At 43.2% G+C, this 12,873-nt stretch overlaps 1 protein-coding gene across 5 annotated transcripts in view; it reads right to left on the reverse strand.

The window, feature by feature from the left end:
• Positions 1 to 2,971: 2,971 nt before the first annotated feature.
• Positions 2,972 to 12,873, reverse strand: part of LOC109898396 (forkhead box protein J3-like) — a 163,038-nt gene continuing 153,136 nt past the window's right edge. For 2 of the 5 annotated variants that reach the window (XM_020493365.2, XM_031787900.1), the window contains exons 7-12: positions 12,080 to 12,254; positions 8,931 to 9,398; positions 8,473 to 8,574; positions 7,611 to 7,805; positions 6,781 to 6,879; positions 2,972 to 6,536 (exon numbers count right to left, since the gene is read on the reverse strand). In XM_020493365.2, coding sequence (XP_020348954.1) covers positions 6,424 to 6,536; positions 6,781 to 6,879; positions 7,611 to 7,805; positions 8,473 to 8,574; positions 8,931 to 9,398; positions 12,080 to 12,254 — 1,152 coding nt within the window. In that variant the 3' untranslated portion in view covers positions 2,972 to 6,423. The remainder of the gene's footprint in view (positions 6,537 to 6,780; positions 6,880 to 7,610; positions 7,806 to 8,472; positions 8,575 to 8,930; positions 9,399 to 12,079; positions 12,255 to 12,873) is intronic. The other 3 variants (XR_004202704.1, XR_004202702.1, XR_004202700.1) reach the window with 3 other exon arrangements.

The following is a 12,873-nucleotide window of genomic DNA, read 5'->3' on the forward strand; positions in this document are numbered from 1 at the left end:
TGGAAAATGAGCTTCAATCAGGACAGCTTCTGTTGGGGCAGCTTCTTCTGCTTGCTTTAGTGCAGCTTCCACTGGAGCTATCTGGATGGTGTCCTCTGGTGCAGCTTCTTCAGGAACATATTTTACTGGGGCTGGTTCCTCTTGGTAATGTTCTACGGGGAGAATTATTTCTGGTTTTACAGAGGCAACTAGGTCAGGTTCTACAGGGGCAACTGGGTCAGGTACAAGGACTACTGGGACAGATTCCTCAGGGGTGACGGCGGGTCCTTCAGCAGCAGGTTCCTCACGGGCAGGTTCTCCAGAGGCAAGTTCCTCTGGGACAACTGGAACAGGTTCTACAGGGGCAATAAGGGGGGTTAATAGCCTCAGCTACCTCTGTCTTGACTTCAGTGATAACAAAACAGCATGATGGGATGCTAATTGCTTAATTTACTCTGGAACCACACCTGTGTGGAAGTACCTGCTTTCAAAAAACGTTGTCTCTCTCATTTACTCCAGTGTTTCCTTTATTTTGTCATTTACCTGTATATTTCAGCATATCGAAAGTAATTATTCTTAGAGTGTTTGTCCCCATGCTGTCCAAACACAGATGTATGGTGTGGATGTAGGATTAGCTTCCCTCAATGCAGGGGAAATGGGAGGAGTGTGGAGTGTAGTGTTAACTCCTAAATAGCTTACATACTTTTATTCTATACAGCTGGGGGTGTTTCTGCTACCAACCATCAAGACTAGAGCATCAGACACTCCACCTGGCAGAATTACATAACAAGTACCACCAAGGCAGGGCAGACGGCTCCCCTCCCCATATTACATTTCAACATAAGGAACTTTCATTTGCATTCACAATTAAGTAAGGAGGAACCATAGCCCTTCCATGTATAGTCATTTTGATGACACCCTGAACAGCACAGCCCAATGTGGCCCGGTACAAATATTTAGCATACCTAAATAAACCTGTTCCATATGGTTCTAATCAAATAAAAATACACACCAGAGTCAGAGGTCTAAGATATAATCCGTAAAGGTTACTATAAATTAACATAACCAAGTCTCAATTGAATACATTATAACTAACTAAACAAATTGACTGAATTCACAAAATTACGAAAAGGGAGTTTCAAATCAAAGCTCAGGACATACAGATATAGAATCCTAATTTGATCCCTTTTGTTGCTGAGAGTTGCAGGAAATGCAGATGAGCCTGCTGATTTACATAAACTCACTGAAACCCCAAACTAACACTTCCATTAACAGTTTAACACTTCATGGAGCCTACTTTTGGCCAGCTAATAGCCTAACCACTGACCAAGCAACATTATGGACTAAACATTCAAATCCTGTTGCTGCAGGATTTATTTGCTGTGACAATATAGGGTCAAATTAAGATCCTACATCTGGGACATAGGAGGCTCGAGTGATTGATTAGGTGATTTAACGCTTCAAAAAATAAAAATACATTTAACCTCTATTTTACAAGGTAAGTTGGTTTAAGAACACATTTTTATTTACAATGACGGCCTACACTGGCCAAACCTGGACGACGCTGGGCCAATTGTGCACCGCCCTATGGGACTCCCAATCACGGCCGGTTGTGATACAGCCTGGATTCGAACCAGGGTGTCTGTAGTGACGCCTCTAGCACTGAGATGCAGTGCTTTAGACCGCTGCGCAACTTTGGAGAGCCAAAAATTTAGAGTGGTGGCTTATTTACTTGTTCAATCAATCAAATGTATTCATAAAGCCCTTTTTACATCAGCCGATGACAAAGTGCTATACAGAAACCCAGACTAAAACCCCAAACAGCAAGCAATGCAGATGTAGAAGTATGGTGGCTAGAAAAAACTCCCTAGAAAGGCAGGAACATGGGAAGAAACCTAGAGAGGAACCAGGCTCTGAGGGTTGGCCAGTCCTCTTCTGGCTGTGCCAGGTGGAGATTATAACAGTTCATGGCCAAGATGTTCAAACGTTCATAGATGACCAGCAGGGCCAGATAATAACAATCATCACAGTGGTTGTAGAGGGTGCAACAGGCCAGAACCTCAAGAGTAAATGTCAGTCGGCAGCTGGCGGTGCAGAACATAGCTGTACTGCCAGTGCCAGCAGAAGCAGCATCAGAGGAATTCTCATGACTGTCTTCCTGATGTCTTCTCTTACAGTAACTAGACCAACGCCCCTAGCTGAGTCTAAAGGACAGCTCCCCCACAGCTGAGCTCCCCCACACTACCTTCCCTGAAGTCAGTTACTCACTTCTACCACTTTGGACCAAAGAGATGGAGCAGAATTCCAAACTGAGCATGAAGTATTGTATGTCATGGAGTGTGAAAGTGGAGGTTTCGTGGGTGTCATGGGGGCTTGACATGTGTTGGGGCTAGGGGAGGGTCTCCAGGAGCTGGGCGGGGAAAAGGACATGCGTGTCTTCATAAACCTATGATTTCTTACTGTAACCGTCCTGGTAGACTATTCTAGTCCAGGAACGTGTCATGTGGAAAACAACATATGGAGCTTGTCATTGACATGGAAGAAAGACTTCCAGTATGAACACTAGTACTGTAATGCTAGTACTAATGTATGATCCTGGAAAACCTTCAGAATTAGTGAACTTTTAAACATTTAGAGTGCACAGAACTAAGTGGAATGTTGCAAGTGAAATAACAAATATATACCAAAAACTATTTTATGTAAATGTTTGAGGTTGTGAGCAAGGAGCTGCACTACTGCCATTTGGGCTCTACTATTGGTTATATTCAACACTAACCTTTCAGTTTGGCTCTGATTTGTCATAATTGCAGCAATTTTAACAGTGTATATAGAAATTCCCCTACTCACAACTACTATGGTCTAAACACACTGCAAAACTTGTGTTCTGTAACGGTGATGCGAGTGACAGCTACATCTTATGTTCAAAATATGAAATAATTCACAAGTTGCTTCATGTAACTCATTCAATAAAAAAATGATAAACGCACAACTATTCCACAGTGAAGTTAACATTTTATTTGTTTAAGTGCCATTCATGCATATTGGGGATGGGGGTGGTATCGACAACTCTAATAACAAGTTATTTTACAGCACTAAACCAATACAAAGAGTAGCTGTATCACCTCATTGGACAGCAAAAGTAATAAACCGTGCAATAACCAAGAGGACAAAAAGGAGAAAAAGAAAACAAATACAAGAAATGACAAAGACAAAATCAAAAACTGAAAAACATAACATATATATTATCAACATTGAAACACTGAATGTAGAACCATAGTACAGGTAAAAGGTAGTGTCACAAAAAGCCAACACATTTTCATCACATATATACAATATAGATATATACACATACGGTCTCACCCTCTGATTGGACAATAACAAAATACTCTATTCTTTTCCCTCTCATGAGTAAGACCAACCCCTTGCCTTGATGCCCCGCCCCCAAGAGGAAAAAGAGATGATTGAAAAGACATTTATTTACAAGAAGCACAACAACACACCAGCACTGAATAAAATAGGCCTCAATCAGCAGTACTTCTTGGCAGTTTTCTCCATAATGTAACAAGCGAACAAGGCTTATTTTCTTTTTTCATATCATAGTAATCTCTCTGGCAGGTACATCTCCAGCAGTATTTAAAAAATTGAATTGTCTTTTTAAACAAAATGTACTCACTCGCACACAGACACACAAGCACACACACACAGTTAAGAGGGTGATCCAGTCATCGTCTTTCCCTTCCTCTTTACCTCTGATCACATCCATGAGCTCTTTCCAGCCCATCCCATCTCCTCTGAGCTGTGGGGGTGGATTTACTACATACCCTAAGGCTGTCCGAGAGTTTTTCATTAGTGCCTTCATCATTACCAGTGATGAAATGCAACATACAAAACCATGGGCTGCTAAGACTTCCCTATCACTTTTATATCCATATTCTCACTGTGTTCCTCAAAACGCCCATTCCTTAGGTGAGTCCCAGAGTCTGCAGCACCCACACTGACTTCAACTAGCAATCAAATGGTCAATTAAAAATCACTACACTGATCTTTTCTCCATAAAGTAGTCCTCCTTCACTAATGAAGGGCTCAATGATTGACAATCTTAAGTGATCTTGGCTTTTTAACTGAATGAGCAATCAGACTGTGCTTTAAATGGCTGGCTGGCTGGCTGACTGACTGACTGATTTTGGCCATTAAACAAAGACTAAAAACACTCAATGGGTATCCACAGGCAGGACAATCAGCCACACACAACGCTTTCAAATACAATGAACATTTGGGAATCTAACCGAAAATCCGGTACAGGTAAAAGTAGCAGAAGTAAGAAAAGGAAAAAGAAGGAAAAGAAAAAAACATTTAAGATCAAAACAATGGGCAGTATTAACGAACTGGCTGCTCAAAGATCTGTGAAACCTTGCAGATATGCTTGGCAGTATAGCTAGCTGTGAGAAGAGCTAGCACTAGCACTAGCACCAGCCAAGCTTCCCTTCTTCTTCTGCCTCCTGTTTCAAAAGGACAATGGTGGTTCAGTATCTACACATGTACACTGTCACAAGAGACATATTGGTGTCTGGCCCCAGCGGTGTTTATGTGATATTACAAAACAATGTCATGATTTTCAGAAATGGAGTAAAACAAAATCCAGCCAAAGATTTAGTTTATCTAAGAGCCAATAGTGGAGGAACAAATGAAAATGGGAAGATGAACTGTGCTGCTCCCATACAGGGTTAACGCAGCACCATGATGGGGGTTCAGGGCCAGTCTGATTAAGACGACAGAGAGGACAGGAGTGTTTCCAGAACCTCTAGTCTCCCATCCTCCATCTCCACCTGGCTGTTGACCAGACAGAGCTCATTTCTCAACATAAGAAACCCTGCCTGCAAAATGCACATCTGCCTTGAACCCTTGCTTTCATCTCTTTTTTTCTGCATCTGTTTTGTGCTCATTGATAGCATATGCAGATGATTGTAATTTTAGGGCAAACACACACACCTCGTTCCCTTTTTATATGGTATTTCAGCATATTTTCTGCCTTGCAGTGTAAGTCTGACGGTCACAACCAAGATATTTGGGAGATCGATTCTGATGACTTGGGACGTATAGCATCTGAATGAAGAACATTCCTATTGTTTGTAGTAATTAAGTTATATCAGTACATTTCCTGCATCAGAAGATAACAGGAAAATATCCTACAGTTCATTGTGCTGCATGTACACTGAGTTTAATATATGAAAAGACACCTACAGGTGTATACTAGTACTCATTCATTTTGTGTATTAACTACAAACGATTTCCTTAATACACTAGTACAGGGAAATTATAATCAATCTCATTGATTGCGGGACCAGTGGAAGAATGTAGTGATTGAGAATGAGACTACTTTAAGTCTAAGTATTATTTTGACAAAGGAAAAAAAAGCCAGACAGGGGGGGGGGGGGTGATGAGGTCTGGAATTCATCTACCAGTTTCAGTCTTGGAGTATTGGAGATAAAGGTATGACATTGTTAACAGAATAGACACAAAACCACAACAAATACTGCCGGTAATGTTTCTGAATGTACACAATTAGCTTTAAAAAAAAATAAAAAATGGGCCAGATGTGTTGGTTAAAGGACAGCGCTCTATGATAAAGCATTTGTGTTCTTTATGTGAAGCCTAGTTCAATGCAAAACACCCTGTTCAAAACATAACCTCAGTTATTGTAAACCTTCCTACCAATACACCCACTATTGGGGATCCTAACCTTCCTACCAATACACCCACTATTGGGGATCCTAACCTTCCTACCAATACACCCACTATTGGGGATCCTAACCTTCCTACCAATACACCCACTATTGGGGATCCTAACCTTCCTACCAATACACCCACTATTGGGGATCCTAACCTTCCTACCAATACACCCACTAATGGGGTTCCATCCAAAGCAAACCAACAAGCACCACAGGCGGCCTGTGTTTTCCATAAAATAATAAAAACGAATGAAGAGAGAAACTCATCCAAGAGGCAGCCGAGGCCTAAAGTCAACACGAGAAGGATAACAAGCGGAACAAGTCGCTCAAATCACACAACAGTTACGGAGGGAGCTGGGGGAACTTTGGAAAGCTGCTGGCTGGGAGGGGGATGGGAGAGGGCTGGCTGAGGAACGAGGGCTGGCTGAGGAACGAGGACTGGCTGAGGAACGAGGGCTGGAGGATTAAACATGTCCTAGTAAATATGATTGTCTTCAAAGTAACATTTATTTTGTATGTTTCATTTTGTTTGTAAAAATGGCAGCACTCTGAAGTCTCTCCCTCTATCCTCCCAAAACACCTGCTCTTCTGTTCTGTATCCCACCAGCAAGTCAGTCTCCTCGCTAGAGCGTACAGCTCAGCCTGGCTTCTTCCTCCTACTTCCACCTGCTCTGCACCACCTGACCGTTCCTTGTTAGGGGCAGAACATCTAACATTAGACAATGGAGTCCCAGTCAAAGTCATCCTGGATGTCATCAGCTGGCATGCGGTGCATCTGGAAGTTTCTGGGAGAGATCATGTGCTGCTGGTTCATCTGCGCATGGTGTCCTAAGAGAAGAGATCAGGGGAGTTGGGCATAGTACACACACAAAGACACACATGCACTGTGCAAGCTTCATTGGTTAAATGTGTAGAATGGGAAATGGACTTGTTGAGGTGTTGTTGTAGTGCTTGTAGAATGTGGAAGGATAGGTTTGATGAATACTTGGAGTGTACCGTAGAGACCATCCCCTTAACTGAGATCTAGTTTAGTGAGTAGTTGTATTGTATAGAGGCTGCCGCTGTTCTGTACCTGTCATTGTGGGACCTGCGCTGCTCATTGGGGGCATGTGGGGGTATCCTGGGGGGCCCATCATAGACATGCTCTGTCTTGAGTCCATGTAGAGATTTCCTGTGGAGAGAAAGACAAACTCAAGTATCGCAATCCCAAAATAATATATGTGCTAGTTAAAACAAGCCACCTGGTCAGCAGCATTATTGCAATATACATTGAGTGTACAAAACATTAAGGACACCTGCTCTTTCCATGACCTAGACTAACCAGGTGAATCCAGCTGAAAGCTATGATCCCTTATTGATGTCACCTGTTAAATCCACTTCAATCAGTGTAGATGAAGGGGAGCAGACAGGTTAAATAAGGATGTTTAGACCTTGAGACAACTGAGACAGATTGTGTATGCGTGTCATTCAGAGGGTGAATGGGCAAGACAAAAAATATTTAAGTGCCTTTGAAAGGGGTATGGTAGTAGGTCCAGTTTGTGTCAAGAACTGCAAAACGTCTGGATTTTTCACTCAACAGTTTCCTGTGTATGAAGAATGGTCCATCACCCAAAGGACAACCAGCCAACTTGACAACTGTGGGAGGCATTGGAATCAACATGGGCCAGCATCCTTGTGGAACGCATTCAACACCCTGTAGTCCATGCCCCAACAAATTGCAAATTGAGGCTGTTCTGAGGGCAAAAGGGAGTGCAACTCAATATTAGGAAGGTGTTCCTAATGTTTTGTACACTCAGTTTACATTAACATAAAGGAAAATGCCACCAATGTCCAATGATCTGGAGTGGTAAATGCAATAATAATGTTAGTTGGGATGCAGGTTAGAGGTGAGGAGTCACCCACCTGTGGCCATGTGCTGGCTGGGCTTGTTGGGGTGCATGGAGCCATGGCATACGGGTACGGACTGCACTGCCCCCTGTGGCTGAATGACACCGGTGCGGGCGAAGAACTGGTTGATAGATGAGCAGAGATCTGCGATCTGTGTGGGCTCCAGGGCCCAGTTGTTCTGCTCTGCTAGTCTCATGCTCTCCTTCAGTCCTGCACAGGGTCAAACATACATATCATCAGCCAAGGAAAACAACAGCGATGTACAGCCGCCTCAGCAGCTCACCAGTCCAACCCTTTCAGTAGTACTAGCTGCTAGCCACTGCAGAGAAATGTCTCAACGACAAGTTAGTCATAAAAATCACCGGTCAAATCATCCACACCCCATAAATGTGAAAAGTGGGTGTAGACACTTTTATCTATGTAAAAAAAAAAATTGCTTTAATTACATAACTAAACTTTATCGGTGATAATTAAAACCGCCTACCTTGCAATTGTATACTGTAATTGGATCAACTCTGTGACCTGCTGAGCTACACTGTTTGGTAATTAAACTTGAAGGCAGTGTTCTTTAATTGTAGAGCTCCTTCAAATTCAACTGTTGATTGGCAACACGTCAGCACACCAACAAAAAGAGAGAACTCCAATGTGTCTAATGGTGCTCATCATGGGCAATCAGCCATGAAATCATTAGGATAAAATGACTCTGGTAAACACAATAAACAGCTGTTAAAATGTCAGTGAAAAGAACAGGTAAGAAAAATATATTAAACGCAGGACTAACACATTGGAAAATAAGCAGCCTGTATAGTTATCCTATTTGAGGCTGAAATTGGATGTGTCAATGCAACAGCATTTACATAATCCTTCATGGCCACACCTTGAAAAGGTGAGAGGTCGACATCAGCCCAGTTATAACTGCTGGCAATACGGCAGCTCTCTTTCAGTGCGTCCAGATTTGGGTACCAGTCAGAGGGCAGACCTGTAAACACAGATGGAGCACAGACTATTTTTTAGAGGCTGGAGGAGTCCATGAGTCTCTACATTTCCTGCAACAGTACTCTACTTTGGCCACCGGTAGGAGCCAGTTCCCTCTGAAAAGGTTGCTGTGCTCCAGAGGTACTGTCTGGTGTATGGATGCAGGATTTGCTTTGTTCTCATTACAACAAACAGCATAAATCAGATGGTGATTTACTGTCCTTTGTCCCAAAGCAGGTCTTGGTACTTATACAGAACAAATGTCCAGCTGTGTCTTGGAGGGTTATCCCTGAGTGTATCTGAATGTGTGTGTTTGTGTGTGTGTGAGACATCGGTGTAGAAGAGAGAGGCGGGTCTTACCCGTGTTGCAGGCCATCTGTTGCTGGGCAGGATGGGGCTGGTGAGCCAGAGTCTGATGCTGCTGCTGGGAGGGGTGCTGGCCGTGCTGCTGTGAGTGTTGGGAAGGGTGCTGGGTGTGCTGTGTGTGTTGGGAGGGGTGCGGCGTGTGCTGTGATGGGTGCGGACCATGCTGGGAGTGTGCAGGGTGATGGGGGTGCTGTGGGTGTTGGTGCTGGGTGTGTTGGTTGTGCTGGCCATGTTGGTTGTGTGGGCCGTGCTGGGAGATGTGCTGTGTGTGGGGCGAGCCATGGCCCGGGTGGGCGTTCTGGCCAGGGAGCTGGGGAGGGTGGGACAGAGGCACCTGGCCACCGCTGCTGGAGTGGTTGTTTGTCAGGCTGTTCTGGGTGCTAATGGTGCCACTGGGTGAGTGCTGATAGGAGCAGGAGGTGTGGGTCTGTTGGGACGATTCCGTTGGCATGCCCATCAAACCTGGAAGTCCATATACACACACACACAAAACACAGTCATTATTAGTCCTCTCTGCTTACAGAATTGAATCACTATTTGATATAAACATACAATGTAAAATAAGCTGATGTTACATTGAGACTAAACAGCTGCCATTTTGAACGAGCTAAAGGAATGTCTCAGCAGCACTAGAGAGTCTGAGCCTTTCTTCTGCATCCTGTGTTTCTTTTCACATTTGTCATTGTGCAGCAGCACTGTTCTCTAAACAAGCACGACTGGAGCACGAACATCTGCACACCCAACAGCCATCGTGTAGAGGAGTGGTTCTTAAGAGGCCTGTCCATTTACATGTTAGTCATTTAGAGTTGCCTTCGCCACTGCCTCAGAACACTTACTGAAGTGGTGACAAAGGTGGATCTCTTATCGGCACGACTTACGGCAGCAATTACAGTTAAAGTGCCTTGCTCAAAAGGCACATCGGCATATTTTTTACCTAGTCGGCTTGGGGTTTTGAACCAGCTACACTTCGATTACTGGCCCAACACTCTTAACCGCTAGGCTATCAGCTTTGCCACAGTCAACCTATTTTACTGGAGTGCTTTTAGAGTTGACTCCAGCCCCACTGCCCCAGAACACTTACTGCAGCGGTGACAAAGGTGGATCTCTTATCGGCACAGAAAGCCCATTGTCCAACCAGGGAAATACAGAAAGCAATTAGCGCGCAGCCCCAGAATAATAATGTGAGCTCATTACCTATTATCAAAGCCGGTGAATTAGCTCACTGTCTACAGCACCATGGTGTGAAATCCTCTCGCTCGCTTATTTACACTTTTTAATTGCAAGGGCTTGTCTGACTAAGAGATTTCACTTTTATGCACATAAAAAGGGAACAACTTTAAACTAATGAAACTTAGATGATAGATTAAAGGAGAGGAACACTGAAAACATTAGCATGAAATGCATTAGATTTGTGAAAGTAGGCTATACAAGGAAAAAAATTGTCTGCTTTTACCCATAACCCACTTGTCAAGTGCTTTTTGTTCTTCAGTCAATCAGATTACAAACAAAAAGCATTACGTTCTAAAGGGCTGCCATGTTTTGGAGAGCTACACTTGATCTGACTCTGTGCAATAGGCCTTTATCAGGTTTGATGCTGCAATCATATGAAGTGTGTGTGTGTGTATGTATATATATATATATATATCATCCTAAAGATAAGGATTAACAGAGTAAGAATTAACATGTTTTATCCCATATAATGAATAAAGCCCACTACATTATTCTGCTATGAACTTGCCGACTCTCTTTTATGCTTAGCATTGGGAATGAGGCCAGAGGCTTTAGCACACAGTAGACCATGAAAACACCCATAGATTTCCACTACGGTTACTGTCTATTAAATGACTCATTGAAATCACTAAACCTAATTCGCACCAATTCCACTCTCCTTCGACCAGCTGTTAGATGTATAACAACACCCATAGAATAATCCTGGCAACTTCTACACGAGTTTACTAACACTACCCGGTGGGGCTGGGCGATATGACCATATATATCGTGTGACGATAGAAAAACGTCTATCGTTTATATCGTTGTGTCGCAAATCACACTCTTTATGGCAATATTTTCGTCAATTGGACGACGCTTTGCGTTCTTCCACACGAGTCGCGTGGAAGGAAATATGCAACACAAACAAACATGGAGAGTGAACGTGACACAGAGCACAGAGCTCGTACCTAAAAGAGGGGCTACTTCGGTCTCATGGACGTGGTTTGGGTATGATAAGTCTGACACGGACCAGAAAACCGTCCACTGCAAAATATGCCGCAGTCCGGTCCCGACAACAGGCTCAAACACCACTAACCTCTTTTACCACCTACGCAAGAATCATGTGAAGCAGTACGGAGAGTCTGCGGATGACACGCAAAAAAGTAGGCAAACGCCTCTTGCAACGTCTGAGTCGAGTGTTCAAAACAAACCCCCGACTCAGACGTTGCAAGAGGCGTTTGCCCGCGGCACACCATATGGCAAAGAACCATGAAGATGGAAGGAGATAACAGCTGCCGTTACAACTTACATCTGCAAAGACAAGGCCCCAATTTACACGGTCCAGAAACGGGGGTTTCGTGAGTTGTGCCGACACTCAACCCAAGGTACCAAATGCACATTGATATGTGACACGTCTTAAAACCAAAATAACATGCAAAACAGGCAATCCGTCAAAAATAAATAAATAAATATATATTTTAGGCCCATGTTTATTTTGTTTGCAACTAGTTTGCAACTAGCCTACCTGGTTAAATAAAGGTGAAATAAAATAAAATAAATAAATAAAAAAGTGTTTTCCATTTACCTCTTTAGATTTTATACATTCATATTTTGTTACATGCTTAATTGAACATTTGCACAAAGGTTCTAAATAAAATGAGAAAGTACCTTTTTATTTGTTGAGTTTAATTCAAAATGTAATAAGAAATAGGTCTTTATGTGGTCATTTTATATAAACTATATAACAAAAAAAAAGGGGTGCTGGCCGTGCTGCTGTGAGTGTTGGGAGGGGTGCTGGGTGTGCTGTGTGCTATATCGTGATTTGTATCATCATCAGGATATGAAATGACCTTTGTCGGGATATGAGATTTTGGCCATATCGCCCAGCCCCACTACCTGGTATGCGTCATCCTGCCCTCTTGACCAGCACTCACCCTGTTGGCTGAAGGACTGCCCAAAGACAGACTTGTAAAGGCTGCGGAAGGAGGCACTGAGATCTTCAAAGTCGGAGAAGAGGAGCTGCTTGTCCCTCTCTGGCATGTTGTACTGGGGCTGGAGGGGCTGCTGGAGGCTCATCGACTGAGACACCGGCTCTGGGTGGTTAGTCACCTGGGGATGGAGGAGGAGAGAGAGAAGTAGAGGAGTAGAAAGAGAGGAGAGATAATTAGAGACTTGAGCAGTGAATTACATCTACACCTAACACTGACAGCTGTGTTCCGTCATGCAGTACAACCTAGCGGTACACACCTCAGTCTAACATACTAACTACAGTACAAACCTATTACCACAGTCAAACACAGACTACAATTTTCACTGGTGAAGAGCACCGACTACACCATCGAACACTGACTCTTGACTGGGAAACATACGTTTCAGAGACATCAATGGATATCTGCACATGGACCTGCTGGAGAACAAGAGAGCCACAAACATTTCATGCAAAACATTTTTCTACACTGAACAAAAATAAACAACATGTAAAGGTTTTGTCCAATTTTGCAAGAGCTAAAATGAAATGTTCCATCTGCACAAAAAGCAAATCTCATTTTGTGCACAAATTTGTTAATATTCCTGTTCGTGAACATTTCTCCTTTGCCAAGATAATCCATCCACCTGACAGGTATGGCATATCTAGAAGCTGATTAAACAGCATGATCATTACACAGGTGCACTGTGCTGGGGACAATAAAATGTGCAGCTTTGTCACAACACAATGCCAGAGACGTCT

The sequence above is a fragment of the Oncorhynchus kisutch genome, linkage group LG1 (genome assembly GCF_002021735.2).
Source record: "Oncorhynchus kisutch isolate 150728-3 linkage group LG1, Okis_V2, whole genome shotgun sequence".
Lineage (NCBI taxonomy): Eukaryota > Metazoa > Chordata > Actinopteri > Salmoniformes > Salmonidae > Oncorhynchus > Oncorhynchus kisutch.